The following is a 21,957-nucleotide window of genomic DNA, read 5'->3' as shown; positions in this document are numbered from 1 at the left end:
TCACCTAGAAAAATATCAAGTTTCACTTAACTTGCCAAGAAAACTATCTTCTGTTTCCTCTTTAAGGGGAGGTTTTTCTCAATAATAAATAATTATTATAAATAATATACTTATATATAACTTATATAAAAATTATAAAATAATGCATTAATAATAAAAACCTTTTCTCTTTCCTCTTTAAGCTTATAAAAAGATATACAAATAGGGGCACCTGGGTGGCTAGGTTGGTTGAGTCTGACTCTTGATTTCGGCTCAGGTCATGATCTTACAGTTTCATACGTTCAAATCCTGCGTTGGGCTCGGTGCTGACAGTGCGGGGCCTGTTTGGGATCCTCTCTCTCCCCATCTCTCTCTGCCCCTCCCCTACATGTGCTCTTTCTGTCTCAAAATTATAAATAAATAATGAATAAATATTTTAAATACACACACGCAAATACAGAAAAGGAGAAAAGATAACTCAGTCATGGTAAGCTGGATCTGTTCACAAATTTGAAGAATGTTTTCCGATAGGATAAAACACACACCAAATGGACATACACACACCTTATTTGAATCTAAACTATCACAGTCATTTGTTTTATTTAAAGGAAATATTCTCCGTCAACAAGAAAAAGAAATCTGAATAGTACGTATAGATGAAGAAACAAACTTACCTGCTTCAGCAGGGTTTTATTGGTCCCCAATTTATGCTGCTCAATACTTTTTCTGACATAGATCTTTTCCAGAGGAGTCAAGTCTTCTTTCATTAGTGCATTCAGTTCTTTTAGTTGCTCATTTTCATTTTCTGAGCTAGCATGCAAACTAAAAAAAGTATTACATAAAACAATATCCCTCTTTGTCCCATTTTCACATTATAAAAATATAAAATACAGATTTTCTAAGTTAAAAAAGATAAAAAAGAAAAAAAAAGATAAATCTTTTTCCATTCTTCTTCAAAAACCAAATTTAAGGTAAGAGTTATATAAAATTATTATACTTCTTGGGGCGCCTGCGTGGCTCAGTCAGTTGAGCAACAGACTCTGGGTTTCGGCTCAGGTCATGATTTCAAAGTGTTGGGATCAAGTCCCAGTGCTGGGCTCCACATTGAGTGTGGAGTCTGCTTGGGATTTTCTTTATCCCAATCTCTCTCTGCCCCTCCCCCGCTTGTGTGTACGTGGGTGCACTCTCTCTCAAAAATAAATAAATAAACTGAAAAAAAATATTGTACTTCTCTGAGCACTCTGTGACTTCTGGAATTCAGTGTTCTCACCTATAAGGTAAAATTGGTTTGGCAATCTTCCTAACACTCCCAACTCTGACGAACTTTTCAAATCCAAGACTGAGAAGCCTTTAAAGAAAACAAAGTAAAATAGATTCCGATTATTTAGAAGAATATAAAGCAAAGTTTCATATAATATTTATGTTACTAAAATTAATTTTGTGTAATAGTGTATCTTATAGTTATAGAAGTCAATCTGAAATGTCCAAACTCAGAGTAAATGCAATGTAGCTAAAAGTCTTTTTTATATAAGGCGTTTTATAGAGAATTTTTAAATTCAACTGAGGGTTCATTAAATGTTTATAAAATATTGATGTTAGTATTTATCACATATAAAATTGTCTCTAACAACATAATAATATGGAAAACAATAGCTACCATATACTTAGCATCAGGATTTATTAGGAATAAATACTTTATCTTTACATACATTATCTCATTTAATATTCATTACAGTTCTGCACGACAGTATCTCATCTTAGAGATGAGGACTCCAAAAAAAAAGTGAGGTATTTTGCTGAGGCCACATAGCTAAAAAGTGGAGTCAGCCATGATTCAACCTAGGCAAGTCTGTCTACCTCTAAAGGCTATGATCATTTGTATATATACATCACTCCCTTTCTGAAGGACAATTTTGCAAAATATATTAGGGAGCTTAAAAATGTTTGTATCTTGGGGCGCCTGGGTGGTTCAGTCAGTTAAGCCTCTGACTCTTGATTGTGGCTCAAGTTATGATCTCACAGCTTACAGGTTCAAGCCCCACGTCAGTCTCTGCACTGCCAGAGTGGAGCTTGCTTGGGATTCTCTCTCTCTACCTCTCTCTCTCTCTCAAAACAAATACATAAACTTATAATAAACAAACAAACATAAAAAAATTTTTTTAATGTTTATATCTTGGGGCATCTGGCTGGCTCAGTTGGTAAGAATGCAACTCTTTATCTCGGGGTTGAGAGTTTAAGCTAACATTGGGCACGTTGGCCACAGAGCTTACTTAGTAAGAAAAAAAGGTTGATATCTTTTATTCTAGACCTGGGACTGTTTCCTAAGGAAAGAATCAGAAATGGAGATAAGGATTTATATTTAAGGATTTTGTCACAATATTATTTATAATGGCAAAAATATGGAAAAAATTAACGGATCAAAAATTGGTTAATTAGGGGCACGTGGCTGGCTCAAGTGGAGGAGTGTGCAACTCTAGATCTCAGAGTCATGAGTTTGAGCCCCACGTTGGGAGTTTGAGCTCCACGTTGGTTGTAGAGATTACTTAAATAAATAAAACCTGTAAAAAAAAATAAAATAAAATATTAGACACTTCAATACACTAGTCATACCTACCCAAGAAGTACTCTGTCCACAGCTACATTAGTGGAAGAAGAAATGAGAAGTTTCCATGGTCTTGCATTTCCAACTGTAGGAACTTCACTCTTTTCAAATAGCTGTACAAAAAACAAAATCACCACTGACAGCAAATAACTCTTTCCTGCTCCAAAAACACCTAATTATTTTGAAGGAAGGGGAAATAGAATAAAGGCAATGTCATAAATAAATTTTTGAAAGTATAAGAAATATTTCATCCATCTGCTTCCCTCTCCCTTTCACTTAATTAATTTATTCAAAAAACATTCACTGAGTGACTACTATGTGCTTTGCACAAGGGATAAATAGATAACCAGAGGCCTCCACATTTAATGAATCTATGCAGGAAAACAAAGTGAAGGAACAATGATAAAATAATATGATAAGCAACACTGTTATTGTATCAAAGAAAGAACATTCCTCTCTGCTTTGGTAAAGATGGGAATGCTTCCTAAAAATAAGTAGCAGAACTAAGTCTTCCAGCATAATATATCCAGACTGCTTAAAGAAAGGGTCATTCCAGGCAAAGGCATGGCAAAGTATGCAGATGTTAACTATTTCTATACAGCCTATAGCAAAATAGGTAAGAGACAAGGCCGACAAAGTAGGCAAGAGGATAAATCACGAGAATTCTGCTTGGTGTGGCTAAAAAGTTTAAATTTTGTCTTTCAGACCAGGGAAAGTCACTGAAGGATTTTAAGCAATAGAATTGACTTAGGCAGACTGTATTTTGTAAAAACTACTTGAGTGAAAATATTAAGAAAGATAAAACTAAAGGTGGAGCAATTAGAAAGGGGTGTGAGATAACCATAACAATAACACATGCTAACTTTCCTCAGTGCCTCCCACGTGTCAGACACTGTTCTACGCCCTTTACCAGCGTTCACTCATATGGTCCTACAACCCTAAGAGAAAGATGCTGTTATCAACTTATGTTACAGAGTAGGAAATTAAAGCTGAGATAAGTAACCTGCTAAGGTCATGCAGCTAACACATGAGAGCGCCAGGATACAAATCCAGGATTCCAGCTCCAGAGCCTACCTTTTCACCACCAGGCTATATAGGAGGTACAGTGAAGGCTTGGATGGAGGGGACCCAAGTAACCTGGAGAGGAGAAAACTTATAGGAAAGAAAGGTAGAAACCAGAAGTGAAACATCTCAGTGACTAATCTGATGGGGGGAGATAAACAGAGAGGAGGAGGAAGATTAAGAGAGTCACTTCATCTAAGGAGAAAGAATAATTGAGGATGAGTCCCAGGTATCTAGCTTGGTCAACAGGGTGAATGTGATATAAATCCTCAAAATAGCACAAAATAGCTTTGGAGTGGATGTTTGAGGAAATGAGCTAAAAAGGTGACAGAATCCAGATAGAATTATTAGCTCTGAAGAGGGGGAAGTAAAGCTCCTTTACTGGGACAGAACCAAGAAAGGTAAAAATAGGTTCAAACTTAGGTAAAATGGGGGAGAGCAGGCTATTGAGAGGAATTTCTGTTATAAACTCTGTTTCCTGTTTTAAAGGCAGAATCAATTTTAGAGGGAGTAGGGCAAGGGCCAGGAGAGATTAAAGATTTGGAATAGCTGCTGGGGGAGGATGAAAGTGTGAGCTCACTAGGAATTAACAAAAGGCTTTGTTGCTCAGGCTTGAAGTTCACTCTGATAGTGCAACACGTAGATATCTAGATCAAGTCTGGATACTGTGAATAATGAGTATATAATGCTACTCATTCATTAGATACACTGCCTATTCTCCCTTTCAGGATGGTTAGTTCTGCTCTCATCTAATAGTTTACTAAAGTAGGTTCAGACTCAAAATAATCTATGTAGAGTCATTCTAGAATCTTCTGTGATTAAGAAATTACAAGCAGAGTTACAAAAGTGCATATAACCGTATATTTATTAGAACTGCTTTCTTTCTTGCTTCTTACCATGTATGATCGTGATAGGGAGGGTATGTGTTTGCAGTTCCTTCACTTCAGCATTTTCGTGCGATGCCATCATTTGAGCTATCTGAATTAAGGCTGTAGCTTGATCCTCATTTAACTTGTGTGCCTGAATTAATTGACTAGCTAACTGCAATGTTGCTTCTAGGCTGAGAAGTTCAAATTTTGTATTGATACTTGAGAAGGCTGGTGGGATAAATTTTCTCTTACTGACTCTCTTGTTGCTAACTACAGTTGACGAAGACCTAGTAAAAAGGCAGCAAAAAAAAAAAAAAATCAAAGGAAAATGAGGGGTTTTTGAAATAGTGAGTAAACACTATTAATAATAGTGAGTAAAACCTATTAATAAAATAATTCATAAGCATCATAGAGAACATTTTTTTAAGGGCACAAATGGATATATATACCCCATTTTGAAGGAGGGTAGAGGAGAAGAAAACTAACATTTTAATGCTATTTTGAGTACCAACTATGTGCCAGCACTATGCTAAGCATTTTACATATTATTTGATGTGATCTTAAAAACAACACTAAGAAGTAGTTAATTAGCCCAAATAAGAGACAGAAATATTAAATTTTTTTCCCAAAAAGCACACAGATAATAAGTGGTGTACTGACTTTAAAGCCCATGTTCCATTATACAAGGCTGTCTTAGGTAATTAATACAGCCTCTATTTCAGTAAAACTATAATAAATAAACTGGTTTTATTTCTATTTTTATAAAGGATCAATTCATTTCAAAGATTAAATAACAAAGATAGATAATAACATAATGGGATCATAAGGATTTTTATTTTTTACCTAGAACTTCATTATACTGAGAGAAAGGAAACACCACAAGACAGATAACATTCCAAATCAGAAACTAGACTTTTTCTACCATTGTAGTGAATTTAATAGAATATCACTTCCAATATTTTAAAAGCGGGTATTTTAAAACTCGAGAAATTAAGTTTATGTCAAGAATAAAGCGAGTACAGGGCGCCTGGGTGGCTCAGTCGGTTAAATGTCCAACCCTTGATTTCGGCTCAGGACATGATCTCACAGTTCATGAGATCCAGCCCCACGCAGGGCTCTGCGCTGACAGCATGGAGTCTGCTTGGGATTCTCTCTCTCTCTCTCTCTCTCTCTCTCTCTCTCTGTTTCTGCCCCTCCCTTGCCCGTGCATGCACGCTCCCTCTCCCTCAAAATAAACATAAAAAAAAATAGTATCAATGTACATACTGAATTCAACCTATAAAAAGGATTCTTTTTTATTTTAGTTTAGTTTATCTTTTTAATTTACATCCAAGTTAGTGAGCATATAGTAAAATAATGATTTCAGGAGTAGAATCCAGTGATTCATTATCTACATATAACACCCAGTGCTCATCCCAACAAGTGCCCTCTTCAATGCCTCTTGCCCATTTAGTCTATCCCCCGACCCAACACCCTGCCAGCAACCCTTAGCTTGTTCTCTGTATTTAAAAGAAAAATTTTTTTTTAATGTTTATTCACTTTTGGGAGACAGAGGATGAGCGGCAGAAGGGCAGTTAGAGAGGGAGACACAGAATCCCAACCAGGCTCCAGGCTCTGAGCTGTCAGCACAGAACCTGACACGGGACTTGAACTTTCGAGCTGTGATATCATGACCTGAGATGAAGTTGGACGCTTAACCAACTGAGCCACCCAGGTGCCCCTGTTCTCTGTATTTAAGAGTCTCTTATGTTTTGCCCCCTTCCCTGTTTTTATATTATTTTTGCTTCCCTTCCCTTATGTTCATCTGTTTTGGATCTTAAATTCCACTTTTGAGTGAAGTCATACAGTATTTGTCTTTCTCTAATTTCACTTAGCATAATACCTTCTAGTTCCACCCACGCTGCAAATGACAAGATTCTGTTCTTTTTCATTGCCAAGTAATACTCCAGTGTGTGTGTGTGTGTGTGTGTGTGTGTGTGTGTGTATACACACATACCACATCTTCTTTATCCATTCGTCAGTTGATGGACATTTGGGCTCTTTCCATATTTTGGCTACTGTCAATACAGCTGCTATAAACACTGGGGTGCATGTGCCCCTTTGAAACAGCACTCCTGTATCCTATGGATAAACACCTTGTAGGGCAATTGCTGGGTCACAGAGTAGTTCTAATTTTAATTTTTTGTGGAACCTCCATACTGTTTTCTAAAGTGGCTGCACCAGTTTGCATTCCCACTAAAAGAATTCTTTTACATGTTAAATAATTTGTGGCATAAAAACAGAAATGAATAAAAAATCAACACTCAGAATCTCCCTAAAATATCATTCCTTGAAGAAGGCAAAAATTTACACTAACATCCTTTTAACTACTGACAGACAGTAACCTCATGGTCTCTGAAAGATAATTAAAATATTTTTGGCAAAAATGTATGTAATGTACTTTGAACGCATTTTCATATTCACAGTTAGTCACCATTTTTGAACACCAATGACCGCTGGTAAATAATCACTTACATTGTTAACAGGTACGGTGTTAGAGGTAGAGTAGCTGGGTTAAAGTAGTCCTGAATGTTTTTCAAAGTGGTCAGCTCTGTGCTAGCATTACAAACCAACAATGCATGGACCACTACTGTAGAGAGAACGCAGAAACTGAACATTTAATGAAAATAAAATGGATCATAAAGGAACTATTTAAAACGTTTGATACAACTCAGAGCTCAGCTACAGCATTAATCACATGACATAAAATAAACCCTTAAGTACATGGGGAGGTACTTCTACCCATTAAACTACTATACCATCTACTTATTCATACTTTTTCTACAGGTATCCATAAATTGCATAACTTAAATCAAACTCGGACTTCTATATATCACCTAATAAGCAATAACTACTGTTTTGAGTTAGTGCATGGTGACCCTCCTTGACAGTTCCAACTAATCAGCATACCACCTTGTGCTGTATAGTATTTGTGTAACTTTGGAACATTTTCTTTCATTCTTCAACTATTATAGAAATATATGGAAAGCAGAAAGTTAGAATGCTGATACTGCTGGGGAAACAACGGTAGCAAATATTAAAATACACATATGGGGGGCGCCTGGTGGCCCAGTCAGTTAAGCATCTGACTTTGGCTCAGGTCATGATCTCACAGCTTGTGGGTTCAAACCCCACGTCAGGTTCTGTGCCGACAGCTCAGAGCCTGGAGTCTGCTTCAGATTCTGTGTCTCTCTCTCTCTCTCTCTGCCCCTCCCCCACTCGCACGCATGCGTGTGCGCGTGCTTTCTCTCTCTCAAAAAATAAATAAAAATTTAAAAAATACACATATGAAAGTGACAAATTAAGTAACAAATGTTTACTTAATTAGGCAGGCTCTTTAAATTTTTTTTTTTTAACGTTTTATTTTATTTTTGAGACAGGGAGAGACAGAGCATGAACAGGGGAGGGTCAGAGAGAGGGAGACACAGAATCTGAAACAGGCTCCAGGCTCTGAGTGGTCAGCACAGAGCCCGACGCGGGGCTCAAACTCACGGACCGCGAGATCATGACCTGAGCAGAAGTCGGCCGCTTAACCGACTGAGCCACCCAGGCGCCCCTAGGCAGGCTCTTAATGGACTCAAGCTAGTTGACTAGATTTATTTTGTTCTTGAAGAAAAAATTCAAAAGTTAGAAATGTATATGAAGTACTTAAATGAATCATTAAATGTTGTCTTTAATTAGTTATAGACCAAATTCGACCATCAGGAATTATTTCAGAGATCAAGATGTATAGAGATATCTACAGATTCTTAGAACTGAATAGGGATTCAGCTTACTAAAATTTCCTTTATTAAAATAGTAATAAGGCTGGTAGCCTAGTAGCTTATTGAAAATTTCTCAAGACAGATGATAAAATACCCTCAAAATAAAAATCATACCCTCCTCTTCAGTTGCCTACAAAATCTCTAAAGACCTTCTCAATATAAAATAAACGATTTATTTACTAAATGTACCCTATTAGAATAATAAACCAAAAGAAATCAAAAACCAAGAGAATCAAAACTTGCTGTAAGAAATTATTTGAGAAAATACTTATTTATATGTTTAATGTTTATATTTTTAAAAATCAGGTATATTCTGTATAAAGATCAACTTTAACAAATTAAGTGAGGATTCAAAATTTTATATTGTTATCCCTCTGAGACTTGAACTGCACAAATATTTATATATTCGACTTTTATACACATTTTTCAGGAACACATTATACACAATAATAGGAAGTAGAGGTGGATGCTTTTCGTTGGCTTTAATCAAATAACCCCAAACAAAGTTAGCATCCTTGCTCACAATGCATCTTATGTCTATCATTCTTCTTTTAATATAAATTAATATAAGCATGGCAATACTTACTGTTAGTGGGCCAGTTAGAGGGGAAATAACCTTGCAAAGGTAGTAGCTCCACCTCATTGGTAGATGATGGTCCAAAGAAAGCACTACATGCAATAAAAGTATCCAATTCAAAGTCTAGGGTTTTTGAAACCACCCAAAGATCATCTGAGAAGACAAACAATTTTTAAAGAACTTAGAACTATGCTCAATTTAAAATTACTTTGGACTTCTTACATGTTTAGTCCTATGTTATTTCTCAAAAAAACAAAATTGAAGCACACCTGGGTGGTGGTCAGTTAAGCGTCTGACTCTTGATCTTGGCTCAGTTCGTGAGATCGAGCCCCAGGTTCATGAGAATGTGCCCCATGACGGGCTCTGCACTGACAGCTCAAAGCCTGCTTGGGATTCCCTTCCTCCCTCTCTCTCTGCCCCTCCCCTGCTCACGCTCTTGCTCTCTCTCTCTCTCTCTCTCAAAATAAATAAACATTTTTAAAAAGACAACTTTATAACTGTATTAGACTTTCCCAAGGTAGAACATTAGTCTGAAAAGAGGCTCTGCCATATAATGGTTTTCATGCTCAAATAAAGTTGGCAATCTGTGGATAGAATACAAGTTCTCTTAATGGATTGTCCTTAACTGATGCTGTAGATTAATTAATGTTCTTCTTTCTTTCTGTATAACACGCCATCTCCATGGCATATTGAGCACTCACAGCTAGTAGGCTATTTTCCACAATACCTGTACACCATTTCTACCACCAGTTGAGTTTACACTTATAAAGAGTCAATTGTATTTGTTCTAAAACTTATTTATACAGCTGGATTAGTTATAATTATATATTATATATAATTATTTGAGTATGAAGAAAAATAATTGTTTTAAGAAAACTAAAGTAATAATTTAGAAAGAATTCATTACAATTTGCTTTAAGAAAACCACAAAACACAAAAACACTGCTGTTGACTCAAGCATAGGTGAAGTAAATATAAAAGATTAGAAAAGAAATTGAAAACATTTAAATCATTCTCTACTTAGATCGCTTCACAAGTTCCTGCTCCGTGTTTAAGAATTCAGAATGGTAAATCTCTGAGTGGTATATTTGTGGGTATAGTTTATACAAGATACAAAAGATCTCCAACCAAAAACCCCATATTCCAAGCAAAAACCTTGATTCTTCATCAAAAGATCATTAAATTATCTCATATATTTTAAGTTAAAATGTTTAAGGTTCATATGCATTATTTATTATAATCCCTGACCTTAACCAACTAAGAAAATTAACTGACAAACCACAAGTCTCAACTGCATCAGAAAAGATAGTGTACTGGGCTACATTCCCATCTTGGAAAGTCCAATGCATTACCAGCATGTTTAAGATTCTGAAAAATCTTAGATTAAGGTTATTTGTTTAACATAGTATTCTCCAAATTTATTTAGCCACAGAACCACCTGCCCCCCTTTTTTTTACACTGACTTTTATCATACCCCATAAAACTACTGTTTTAGAAAATATGTTTAGGAAACTATTTTTTAAAAAGTTCATTTATATTTTACATCTAATTTTTTGAAAACTACTTGCCAACTTATGTAATATATATTTAAACAATTTTCCCTGGGCACCAGGGTAAGATAAATAGATCAGAATCATGTATCTATGGGATTTTTTTTTTTTTTTAATAAAACGCAATAGCCTAGGGCAGCCTGGCTAGCTCAGTTGATGGAGCATGCGACTCTTAATTTCAGAGTTGTAAACCTGAGGCCATGTTGGGTGCTGAAACTACTTTAAAAAAATAAAATCTTCCAAAAATAAAAATAAAAAACAACCCCCACACAATAACCTATTATTATGTTCTGGGTCAATAGATATTTTAAATGTCAAGTAGGTATTATTATTATCACCATTTTATTGAGGAAGGAAGACTGGCCCAAAGAAGTTAAACTGTCCATAGACACAAGGCCAGTAAATAGCAGATCTGGGACTGAACCCAACTCCCTGACCTCATTGGAGCTGACCAGACTGTGGTCAGCCTTCACTCATATGCATTGTCCAGAAAGAACAGCTGATACCACGAGGGGAAAATTAGTTCACGGGCCAAAATAATGAGACATTTAAGGAGACAAAGACTTCAAAAGAAAAACATACTGGATTACAGAGTCCTACAGAAAAAGAAATACCAGAACAGATGGACCAGTCATTTAAATTTAGCCTGGTAAAGAGATTTTTTACAAGAAGGAAGAGAAGACAGTTGCAATGCAAAATAAGAACCAGAAAATAATGAAAGGTAATGAACAAAAATATCAGGTTGAAAAAATATGGTAGTTGAAATAAAGCTATAATTGATGTGTTAAATCATAGAAAGGCTACATTTGAGGAATAACTAAGCAATTTAGAAGACCATATTAAGGATATTTCCTAGAAGGAAGAGAAGACAAAAGCCTAGACAATATAAAAGAAATGGTGAGTCAGAGGTGCTAACATTGGAATAATAAAAGTCTTAGAGAAATAAAAGTAAAATGAAGATTATTCGAAGATAAAGGAGATCAATTTCCCAGAATTAAAAAAAAAAAAAGATAAAGGACTTCAGTATTTTTTTTAAAAAAACACCTTATGGAAGTATGAATGACATACAAAAAGCTGTACCTATTTAATGCATATACTGGATGAGTTTGGAAATAGACGACTTAATAGATTTAAAAGGCCCACAGTGTGCCCAAGAGGAGAAAAAGGAAAAACCACATTTAGACACATTACAAGGAAATATAAGACTATAATAGTCAGAGAGAAAATTCTAAAGCTTCCAGTCAGAAAGAGCAAATAACATACAAAGGAATAAGAATTGGAATGCCAACAGATTTTTCAACAGTAAGAAGATAACCAAGTATATTAATATTTTCTTAAAACATATAAAATTGCTGCTTCTGGGGGTCAAAAGTATTAAGTGAAAAGAACTTATAACCTAGAATTTTATATGCAGCAAACTATCATTCAAATATGAATGTATAACAAAAACATTCTCAAGCATTCAAGGCTTAGAAGGTTTACCATACAACGACCTACATTCAAAACAGTTTTTGATGAAATACATTAATAAGAGAGAAAAATTTAGGAGATGCTAAAAGAGATACATGAAACAAATGTAATTAAATTACCCTGGACAAGTCTGAGTCATCTTTTAAAAAGTACTTACATTCAAAGAAGATAGAAAATAAATCCATACTAACCTAAAATTTATAGGTTTGGATTAGTGCTATTCAAAGTAGCCTATCTTAAATAGTTCTGTTATAGGTCTGCAACATAAAGTCTGTGCTAGAATGCAATTTAACAAATCGACATAATGCTTCCTTCATTCAGAAAGTCTTGCTACAAACAAAACAAAGCAAAACCCAACTAAACTAGTCTGCTTATTGATATGGGTAGTTTATAACACCCTGGAGCAGCTCCTCACCTCTCTTTGGAAACCAGTAACAGTGTTTGGACTAAAACCAGTCTGCAGACCATACTTTGAGTAGCACCATTGTAGAAAATATCAATAAGATGTAGGGAAGGGGAGGGTGAAAGAAAAGGTCAAGAGGAAGAAACAAGCTCTTTAAAAAAAAAAAAACAGGAAGAAACAAGAGGTGTGTTTTGTAAGTTCTTATCTTATTGGAGGGTAAGCTTTTAAATATCAATTTAAAAAAAAAGCAAGAAATGATTTAAAAGAGCATAGATAAAATGGGATAAAGAGAAATAATTTAAAGTTGTAGAAACACGAAAGGGCACATGCGCCCCATGTTTATATCAGCACTATCAACAATAGCCAAAGTATGGAAAGAGCACAAATGTCCATTGATGGATGCAGTATTACTCAGCAACCAAAAAGAATGAAATCTTGTCATGTGCAACTACGTGGATGGAACTGGAGGGTATTATGCTAAGCGAAAGTAGTCAGTCAGAGAAAGACAAATATATTACTTCACTCATATGAGAACTTTAAGAGACAGAACAGATGAACACAAGGGAAGGGAAGCAAAAATAATATAAAAACAGGGAGACAGACAAAACATAAGAGACTCTTAAATATGGAGAACAAACAGAGGGTTGCTGGAGGAGTTGTGGGAGAGGGGATGGGCTAAATGGGTAAGGGGCATTAAGGAATCTACTCCTGAAATCATTGTTGCACCATATGCTAACTTAGATATAAATTTAAAAAAAAATAATAATGATAAAAATTAAAATAAATAAAAATTAAAAAAAATAAAATTGTAGAAACATACCCAAGCATATTATTATTATTATAATAAATTTAAATACTGGACCTATTCCATTCACAAGTAAAAATTTTAAAAATTCAGACATCTGCTATTTATAAGGGACAATGTAGGAACACACAAAGGTGGAACAAGAATATTAGAAGACATCAAACAAATACTAATCGAAATAAATCTCATAGTTATATTAAAAACTAGATTATAAGAAAAAAGTATTATTACAGATGAAGAGAGTCTCTATACAATAATAAAAGTTTCACTTTACCAAGAATAGCAATTTAAAATATAAACCTCAATATATTAAAATATTAAAATAACCTCAATGTAGAAGATTCAAAAAGTAGTAAAATAGCAGGGAGAAAGTATACCATAGATGGAGCTACAGTAATTTAGACAGTATGGAATGGATATGAGGATATACAAATTGAACACTAGTATAAAATAGGAAGTCCAGAAAGAGATCAACATTATTTTGAACTTGGCTATAACCGAGATAGCATTTCAATTTAGAGAGGAAAAGCAGGACTAATTAATAAAAAAATGATTACTATGCTAGCAAAACTGTTAATTAAAGAGACAAAAAATGAAATTGGATCCCTATCTCATACCATGTACAAAAAAAAATAAAAACTCCAAATGGACTGAAGATTTTTGCATGTAGTATGTCATTAAGAAAACCTTAATATGGGGCGCCTGGGTGGCGCAGTCGGTTAAGCGTCCGACTTCAGCCAGGTCACGATCTCGCGGTCCGTGAGTTCGAGCCCCGCGTCAGGCTCTGGGCTGATGGCTCGGAGCCTGGAGCCTGTTTCCGATTCTGTGTCTCCCTCTCTCTCTGCCCCTCCCCCGTTCATGCTCTGTCTCTCTCTGTCCCAAAAATAAATAAAAAACGTTGAAAAAAAAAAAATTTAAAAAAAAAGAAAACCTTAATAAACTTTAAAGAAGTAAAAAAAAAAGTCAAAAAGAAAACTTTTAAAAAAATTAGAAAATAAAGGTGAATAATTTTAGACCTCAGTATAGGCAAAGATTTTAAAAATGAGACACAGAGGGGTGCTTGGGTGGCTCAGTTGGTTAAGCGTCCAACTTCAGCTCAGGTCTTGATCTCACAGTTTGGTTTGTGAGTTTAAGCCCTGCATCGGGCTCTGTGCTGACAGTTCAGAGCCCGGAGAGCTTGCTTTGGATTCTGTGTCTTTCCTCTCCCTTTGTCCCTCCCCTACTCACATTCTGTCTCTCTCTCTCCAAAATAAGTAAACATTAAAAAAAAAAAATTAAAAATGAGATACAGAAAGCATTATCCAAAAAATAACCTAATAGATTGGACTGTATTAAAACTAAAGTGAAGGGGAGCCTGGCTGGCTCAGTCAGAAGAGTACATGACTCTTGATATCAGAGCCATAAGTTCAAGCCCCACAGTGGGTGTAAAGATTACCTAAATAAATGAAACTTAAATAAATAAATAAATAAATAAAAATAAAGTAAAATGAAAAGACAGGATACAAACTGTGAGCGGACAGTCACAATATACATGATCAACAAAAAATTAGCACGAAAAATATAGAAGAACTATAAATAAGATTACAAATAATAAAATGGGTAAGAAACAACAATACATAAGCAAAAAACACATGAAGAGCTGTTCGACACCATTGGTGAGCAGAGAAATGCAAACTGAAACCACAGTGAGATCCTTTTACACCCATTTGATCAAGCTGATGCAAGATAGTAGAAGATAAGCTGATGTAACCACTTTAGAAATGACTTTGGCACTACAACCTAAAGGTGTGGGCATTTTTATTCTTAGAATTATATCCAAAAGAAGCTGTTGCACATCTATAAGACAGTACAAGAATATACATAGCATACTGCTCACAGTAGCAAAACTTAGAAACCAAAATCACCATCAGTGGAAGAGTGAATGAATAAACTGTGGCACATTCACAAAATAAATTGATATAGCAGTCAAAGCAAGTAATCTACACTCTAGATTTCAGATCAACATCAATAAAATGTCTATATTGCAACGATATGTCACTAAGTGAAAAAGATAAATAAACTCCAAAAGATTACAGATTTGTATTACTTTAATAATGTTTAAAAAAAAAAATTTAAACTACAATTGACTCCTGAACAATATGGAGGTTAGAGGTGCTAACTTCCCACAGTCAAAAATCTACGTATAACTTTTGACTCCCTAAAGACTTATCTACTAATAATAGCCTACTGACCAGAACTTTACAGATGGCATAAACAGTCAATTAACAAATACTTTGTATGTTATATGAGTTATCTATTGTATTCTTACAATAAAGAAACAAAAAAGAAAATTTTATTAAGAAAGTCATAAGAGAAATTATAGTTACAATACTGTACTGTATATATTTTAAAGATCGATGTATAAGTGGATCCGCACAGTTCAAACCTATTTTTCTCAATGGTTAACTGTACGCTCTTGAGGAATTCATTTCTATAAACTTACAAACAAAGAGGAGCAAGATGCTGATGAACACAGGGATGAAATGATAATTAACTTAGGTTAGGAGACAGCCAGATGAGTTAGTGGGGTTACTTTATATTAAATGTGGGTAGCTATAAAGGTACTTGATTTTGCCTCAGTTTGTAGATTCACAGATAATTACATTTAAAGTAACTAAATAATCAAAGCACTCTAGGTGAGGACCAATGATATGAGTAGGTCATGAAACCAAAGATAATGATGAACCCAATTTAGTGCATCTAAGCTCCTTAGAAAAAAAAATTCTTTTAAGGATTTTATTTCCAATTCTCTAAAACTGGTGGTCTAGTCCTGTCAAATTGTGCAGACAATGACAGAAGTGTCAATAAAGTCATTACATTTTCAGTTTATTTTTTTAAAGTTTATTTCTTTATTTTGAGACAAACAGTGAAAAAAAGAAGAGAGAGAGAGAGACTGTGAGCAGGGGAGTGGCATAAAGAAAGGGAGAGAAAGAATCCCAAGCTGGAACCCGACACAGGGCTTGAACCCACAAACTGTGAGATCATGACCTGAACCAAAACCACGCATTAGATACTTAACTGACTGAGCCACCCAAGTGCCCACATTTTCAGTTAATTTTTGATATCAGGTCAGAGTACAGCTGAATCAATATACTTATTTATATAATGGTAAGAAGCTAGTATAATTTTTCTAAACAAAATTAAATAGATTTTGTTAGCCTTTAATAAAATTTTTAGGGACTAAAACTAAAATTTTAGGGACACTTGGGTAGCTCAGTCAGTTAAGAGTCTGACTTCAGCTCAGGTCATGATCTCGCATTCCGTGAGTTTGAGGCCTGCATCCAGCTCTGTGCTCTGTGTGTCTCCTTCTCTCTCTGCCCCTCCCCCCTCACGCTCTGTCTCTTTCACCCTCAAAAATGAATAAATATTTTTTTATTTAAAAAATAACAATAATAAACTAAAATTTTAAAATACGCTTTTTGGAAATGGTCTAATTTATTACATAATAACTCTTATATAATAACTCAGAGTATATGCTACTATTAAACAGTACTTTATAAACCTTCTTTAATGTAAAGAATTTGCAGAGCTGAATGTAACTGAGATACAAGGGTAGACTCTGTCACCATCATGACCAGGTCAACTTACTTTTACTATAAGTTGAAGAACTTTCCTTCCGACTCAGCTTAAGATAAAGTTTGCTTTTAGGTTCACTATAAAATTCAGGATTTACAGTTGAAAACTTCTTTAGTTTGCCATACTGTTTTCTTTGAAAGTCAAATCCTTTTCTGAAAAATGAGCAAAAACAAAAATGAATTTAAATATTAAGATACAAATTTTTACTGAGATATAATTGTCAATAACAATTGAAACAATTGTATTAGGTATACAATATAATGGTTCGAGATGTGTGTGTGTGTGTGTGTGTGTGTGTGTGTGTGTGTGTATTGTGTATTTATGGTAAAATGATCACCAAAATAAGTCTAGGTAACATCTATCACCACACAGAGTTACAAACTGCCTTCCTTGTGATGAGCATTTTTAAGATCTACTCTCTTAGCAACTTTTACATATACAATACAGTATTATTAACAACAGTTACCATGCGATACATTACAACCCCAGGACTTTATAAGTTTGAAAGTACATTTTTTTTTTCATCTTTAAAATATAGCATTAAAAGGAGGGAACCAGAGTGAGTGTATGTTTATATACTTTCATCCATGGACAAAAAATAAAAAAATAGGAAGAAAATAGCAACCCTCACAGAATCATTAGTTTTATTTTTTCTTAATGTTTTATTTATTTTTTGAGAGAGAGGAGCACAAGTGAGGGAGGGGCAGAAAGAAGGGACAGAGGATCCGAAGCTGGCTCCACACTGCCAGGCTGACAGCAGCAAGCCCGATGTGGGGCTCGAACTCATAAACTACAAGATCATGACCTGAGCTGAAGTCAGATGCTCAACTGACTGAGCCACCCAGGCGCCCTGAATTATCGTTAGTTTTAAGATGAGTAAGCCAGGGTCGCCTGGGTGGCTCAGTCGGTTAAGTGTCCAACTTTGGCTCAGGTCATGATCTCACGGTTTGTGAGTTCAAGCCCCGCGTCGGGCTCTGTGCTGACAGCTTGGAGCCTGGAGCCTGCTTCGGATTCTGTGTCTTGCTCTCTCTCTGCCCCTCCCCCGCTCACATTCTGTCTCTCTGTGTCTCAAAAATAAAGAAAACATTTAAAAAATTAAAAAAAAAAAAAAAAAAAAAAAGAGAGAGAGAGAGACTAAGCCAGGACAAGTATTGAAAAAGTACACAAAAGATAGAGTATCTCAGCTTCAATAACTGTAATAAATCATCCCCATTATTTCCGTATCTTATAGGTTATTATGATGATTAAATGAAATAATACATGCAAAGTCCTTAGAAGAATGCAGGCATGTATAAACTCCCCAAAGATGTTATTAAATTACGATGCACATGTTCATTATAGCTACTTTTTGGATAATCCCACTTTTATAGGACATGTTTCCAAATTGTAGCATTCTATTATCCTATAAAACTAACTAGTTAGGTTACCTATTATCCTGCACTGACAAAAATTATTCTTGTGGTTTGTTCAACAGGGTTTCCTAAGGATTATGACTATATATAAAAATGATTGTCTAAAAATAGCTTTAGAAAATTATTTCCATTTTAAAGTTAGAAAACCTGAGGTACTCTTTCAGATAATTTACCTATCTCAATATCTTTTAAAACTGATAACAATCATGTGAGGTTATTATTTTCTGATATAATAATTAATTATAGGCATTATTTGCTACCAAAGCATACCTCACCAAAAGCTGGCATTCCTCAAAGAGGGGTATCTTTTGACTTCTTAAGTATAAGCCAATACTCTTTATATCACTTAAAACCATACTAGTTAGAGAGGCTTCCTTTGTTAAATATCCTGGGGTCACTTCCTCAAGCCACTTGAAAAATTTACATCGGTTGGCTTTGGGTCCATCACAGGTATAAAAGAGACGACCCTAAGAGGAAAAAGATACTGCAATTGAGTAAGAAAAATTTTATATTTTACTATTTTTGTATTATGTTTGTCAAGACTTCTATAAAAAGGTGCTTGGCATTAATGTGCTCCAATAAATTATTCATCATACAAGTTAATCTTTTTATTAATACTAAACAACAAATTAAAATTTAAAACCACTTAGTTGACATTTCTCTTTATCAGAAAATTACATTATTCTGAGAACATAAGCTTATTTGAAAAATAAAATTTTTTGTTTCTCCAATTTAAAATGTTCACCATAGACACCCTGAAGGCTACCCAGAAACAACTACAAGAAACATCTTGTGCATTTCTTTTTGGCCTTTTTTGTCACTTACATAAGTGTGTGTGCGCACAAGGACACACACATACACTGTTTTTTTTAAAAAAAGTAAAACTCAGATGATGATGTGTTTTCTATTCCATAACCTAATATAACCTAACACAATAACATGCTGTACGCATGACAACCATGTCATCAAATTATCTTAAAAAGAAAAAAAAGACTTTTGATGGCTCTATGATATTTTATTCTATGGTTATAATATTATTTACAAATTCTTGCCTTTGACGCCTAAATTTAAATCTCAATGTACGTACGCAATACATAAACATTTTACTAACTTGACATCTTCCATAATAATATGTTATCAGCAATGTAAATTAAATCAGTTTGCTTTTACATTCCTCAGGCCTTATCTATTACTCGTACTGGGGCTCACACAGGAGACTACTTCAACTTCCACTTCTTCAGGCTCATCTCTGCATTCTCTAAGATCTCAGGTTGGGACATATTCCTCCTCAGTGTTCTCACTGTAACTTGGACATATCCTTCCTATTCTATCAATTACACTATTACATAAAATTTATTTTTATGTTTCTGTCTCCAGCCACCACTATGCAACAGATTCACAGGCAATCTGAAGGATTATCTTAACTCATACTTTCATATCCTAGAACACAGATCATCTTTCAGTAAAAATTTACTGGGAGTTTACTGTAGGTTAGTTACTAATACCTCAAGTAGAAGGCTCCTAATCAGGACCTGCTCTTTAACAAAGCCGGTCATAAAGCAATAGGTACCTAAATTTTCTACAAGAGAAGTATTCGGTGGGGCAACCGGTGAGTAACAGGGAACAATACCTTATTTGGACCTTCCTTTTTAACCGTGACAAGTTTTGCAGGTTGATGATGATGACAGGATGGCACATTACTTTCTACATTTTTCAGTTTCTCTCTCTTTAGTGATGTGTAAAATGATATGTCAACTTTTGAAAGAGCTTTGTGCAACCTCTGTGCCAATCCAAACAGCAATATATTTAGATGTTCTACAAAAAAAAAATAATATATATGTATATATATATATATATATAAATACAGATGAAAATTAAATACAAAATAAGTTTGTGTTTGTATCATGTGTACTGTTAGCTAAGTTTGAAAATGACTTTTAACAGTAATCTATAATCTAACACTAATATTCATTTTTTTAAAGGCAAGTTTTGCCCTTGTACAACAAAACAATCAAAACTAATCATGCATCATACTTAAAATTTCTTAACAAAACCATCTGTAACACTTCTAGTTGTTATTATTATTTTTTAAAATTAAATTGAGCCATCCAGGCACCCCAGTAACACTTCTAGTTTAATAAAAAAAAAAAATGAAGAGGTGCTTGGGTGCCTCAATCAGTTGAACTGCTGACTCTTGATTTCAGTTCAGGTCATGATTTCATGGTTTGTGAGTTTGAGCCCAGCATCAGGCTCCGTGCTAACAGCCCTGCCCCTCTCCCTCTCTCTCTGCCCCTACCCTGCTCTCTCTCTCTCTCTCTCTAGAAAATAAATAAGTAAACATTTTTTTTTAATGAAAAATTCTAACTTGTAAAAGATAATACTGTCATTTCCTACTTTTGACACTCAATTTGACCTGAAATTAGAATATAAGTTACTGTTGAAAACTGGAATGGACATATGGAAAACAACAAATCTCAAGTAGAGAATTTAATATGAAAGTTCACAATATAAGATACTATGTTTTCTCACAGCTATCCTACTTACATTAAGCAGCAACCAATTATAATAAAATAGGAAGATAAGTCATACCTATGAGACAAGATGTAAAAATTTGCTTATAATGAGCAGGAGACTGAAAAACAGCCGGTATATGAATTTGCCTTTGGGGAAGATACGCAGATTTTATTTTCTGCCCATTTGGGAAGCACAGCTCAGAGCCACTTATCCCCTGAAATGGAATAATTCAAGTTATTATAACAACTCCAGAAAAATACTGTCTACTAATGAGTAAATTATTTTCTATAGATGTTTAACAAACACATTTTTTTGATTTTTCAGAATCCTTGAAAATCATTTTCTGATTTTATTATTATTATTATTATTAGTAGTAGTAGTAGTAGTAGTAGTATTTTAGAGAGAGAGAGCACAAGCAAGGGAGCAGGGCAGAGGGAGAGAGACAGAGAATCTTAAGCAAGCTCTATGCTCAGTGCAGAGCCGGATGCAGGGTTCCATTCCATGACCTTGGGATCATGACCCGGCTGATATCAAGAGTCAGATGCTCAATCGACTGAGCCACCCAGGCGCTCTTCATTTTCTCATTTTAAATGAGATACCAAGTATAGCAAGAATGGCTACGCATCGCATTTTTAATCATATAAATAAGACTAAACGTGGGGCGCCTGGGTGGCTCTGTCGGTTGAGTATTCAACTTCAGCTCAGATCATGATCTCATGATTCGTGAGTTTGAGCCCCATATTGGGCCCACTGCTGTCAGGGCAGATTTCGCTTTGGATCCTCCGTTCCCTTGTCTCTCTGCCCCTCCCCCACTTACCCTCTCTCTCTCAAAAATAAATGAACATTAAAAAAACCCAAAACTAACCATTTCTGGTCTGCCTCTTAATAAGTTTGTAAAAACTTTTTTCTAGGAAAAACTTAGCTGATGTGAATGGATCATTATGTGTTTCTATTTCCGGTTACAACTACAATAGAATTTTGCAAAACCAATGTATAAGATGTAACTTTACCCTAATCATGATCTGATCGGCAAAATTGAGCTGATAGTGAAAAATGAAAACAATCACAGTAATAGTAGTGGCAGAAGTGGAAACAGTTGGAGCTATCATTTATTAAGTACCTATTACGTGCCAGATACCACATAATTTCTTTTAATGCTCATAACTACTAGGTAAGATTTTAAGTCAAAGAAGATATGACTATAGCTAGAGTTCTGTAAAACTCAAAAAAATAAGTCATTAGCTCTAAAAGTAAAATCATTGCTCCTATATGATTTTGGTAATTCTTTTGTTGAAA

General features: G+C 34.8%; 1 protein-coding gene across 6 annotated transcripts in view; it reads right to left on the bottom strand.

Moving 5' to 3' along the window:
• Positions 1 to 21,957, bottom strand: part of ZGRF1 (zinc finger GRF-type containing 1) — a 91,205-nt gene that overhangs the window by 18,512 nt on the left and 50,736 nt on the right. For 4 of the 6 annotated variants that reach the window (XM_019417902.2, XM_019417939.2, XM_019417921.2 and 1 more), the window contains 10 exons: positions 20,737 to 20,875; positions 19,778 to 19,962; positions 18,418 to 18,614; positions 16,748 to 16,887; positions 8,902 to 9,045; positions 7,027 to 7,141; positions 4,540 to 4,799; positions 2,594 to 2,753; positions 1,250 to 1,327; positions 654 to 801 (listed from right to left, as the gene is read on the bottom strand). In XM_019417902.2, the coding sequence (XP_019273447.2) occupies positions 654 to 801; positions 1,250 to 1,327; positions 2,594 to 2,753; positions 4,540 to 4,799; positions 7,027 to 7,141; positions 8,902 to 9,045; positions 16,748 to 16,887; positions 18,418 to 18,614; positions 19,778 to 19,962; positions 20,737 to 20,875 (1,566 nt within the window). The remainder of the gene's footprint in view (positions 1 to 653; positions 802 to 1,249; positions 1,328 to 2,593; positions 2,754 to 4,539; positions 4,800 to 7,026; positions 7,142 to 8,901; positions 9,046 to 16,747; positions 16,888 to 18,417; positions 18,615 to 19,777; positions 19,963 to 20,736; positions 20,876 to 21,957) is intronic. The other 2 variants (XM_019417911.2, XM_019417930.2) reach the window with 2 other exon arrangements.

The sequence above is a fragment of the Panthera pardus genome, unplaced genomic scaffold (assembly GCF_024362965.1).
Source record: "Panthera pardus isolate Hobbes unplaced genomic scaffold, ASM2436296v1 HiC_scaffold_13, whole genome shotgun sequence".
NCBI lineage: Eukaryota > Metazoa > Chordata > Mammalia > Carnivora > Felidae > Panthera > Panthera pardus.
The sequence above is the reverse complement of the archived record's forward strand: the minus strand, read 5'-3'. Positions and strand labels throughout refer to the sequence as shown.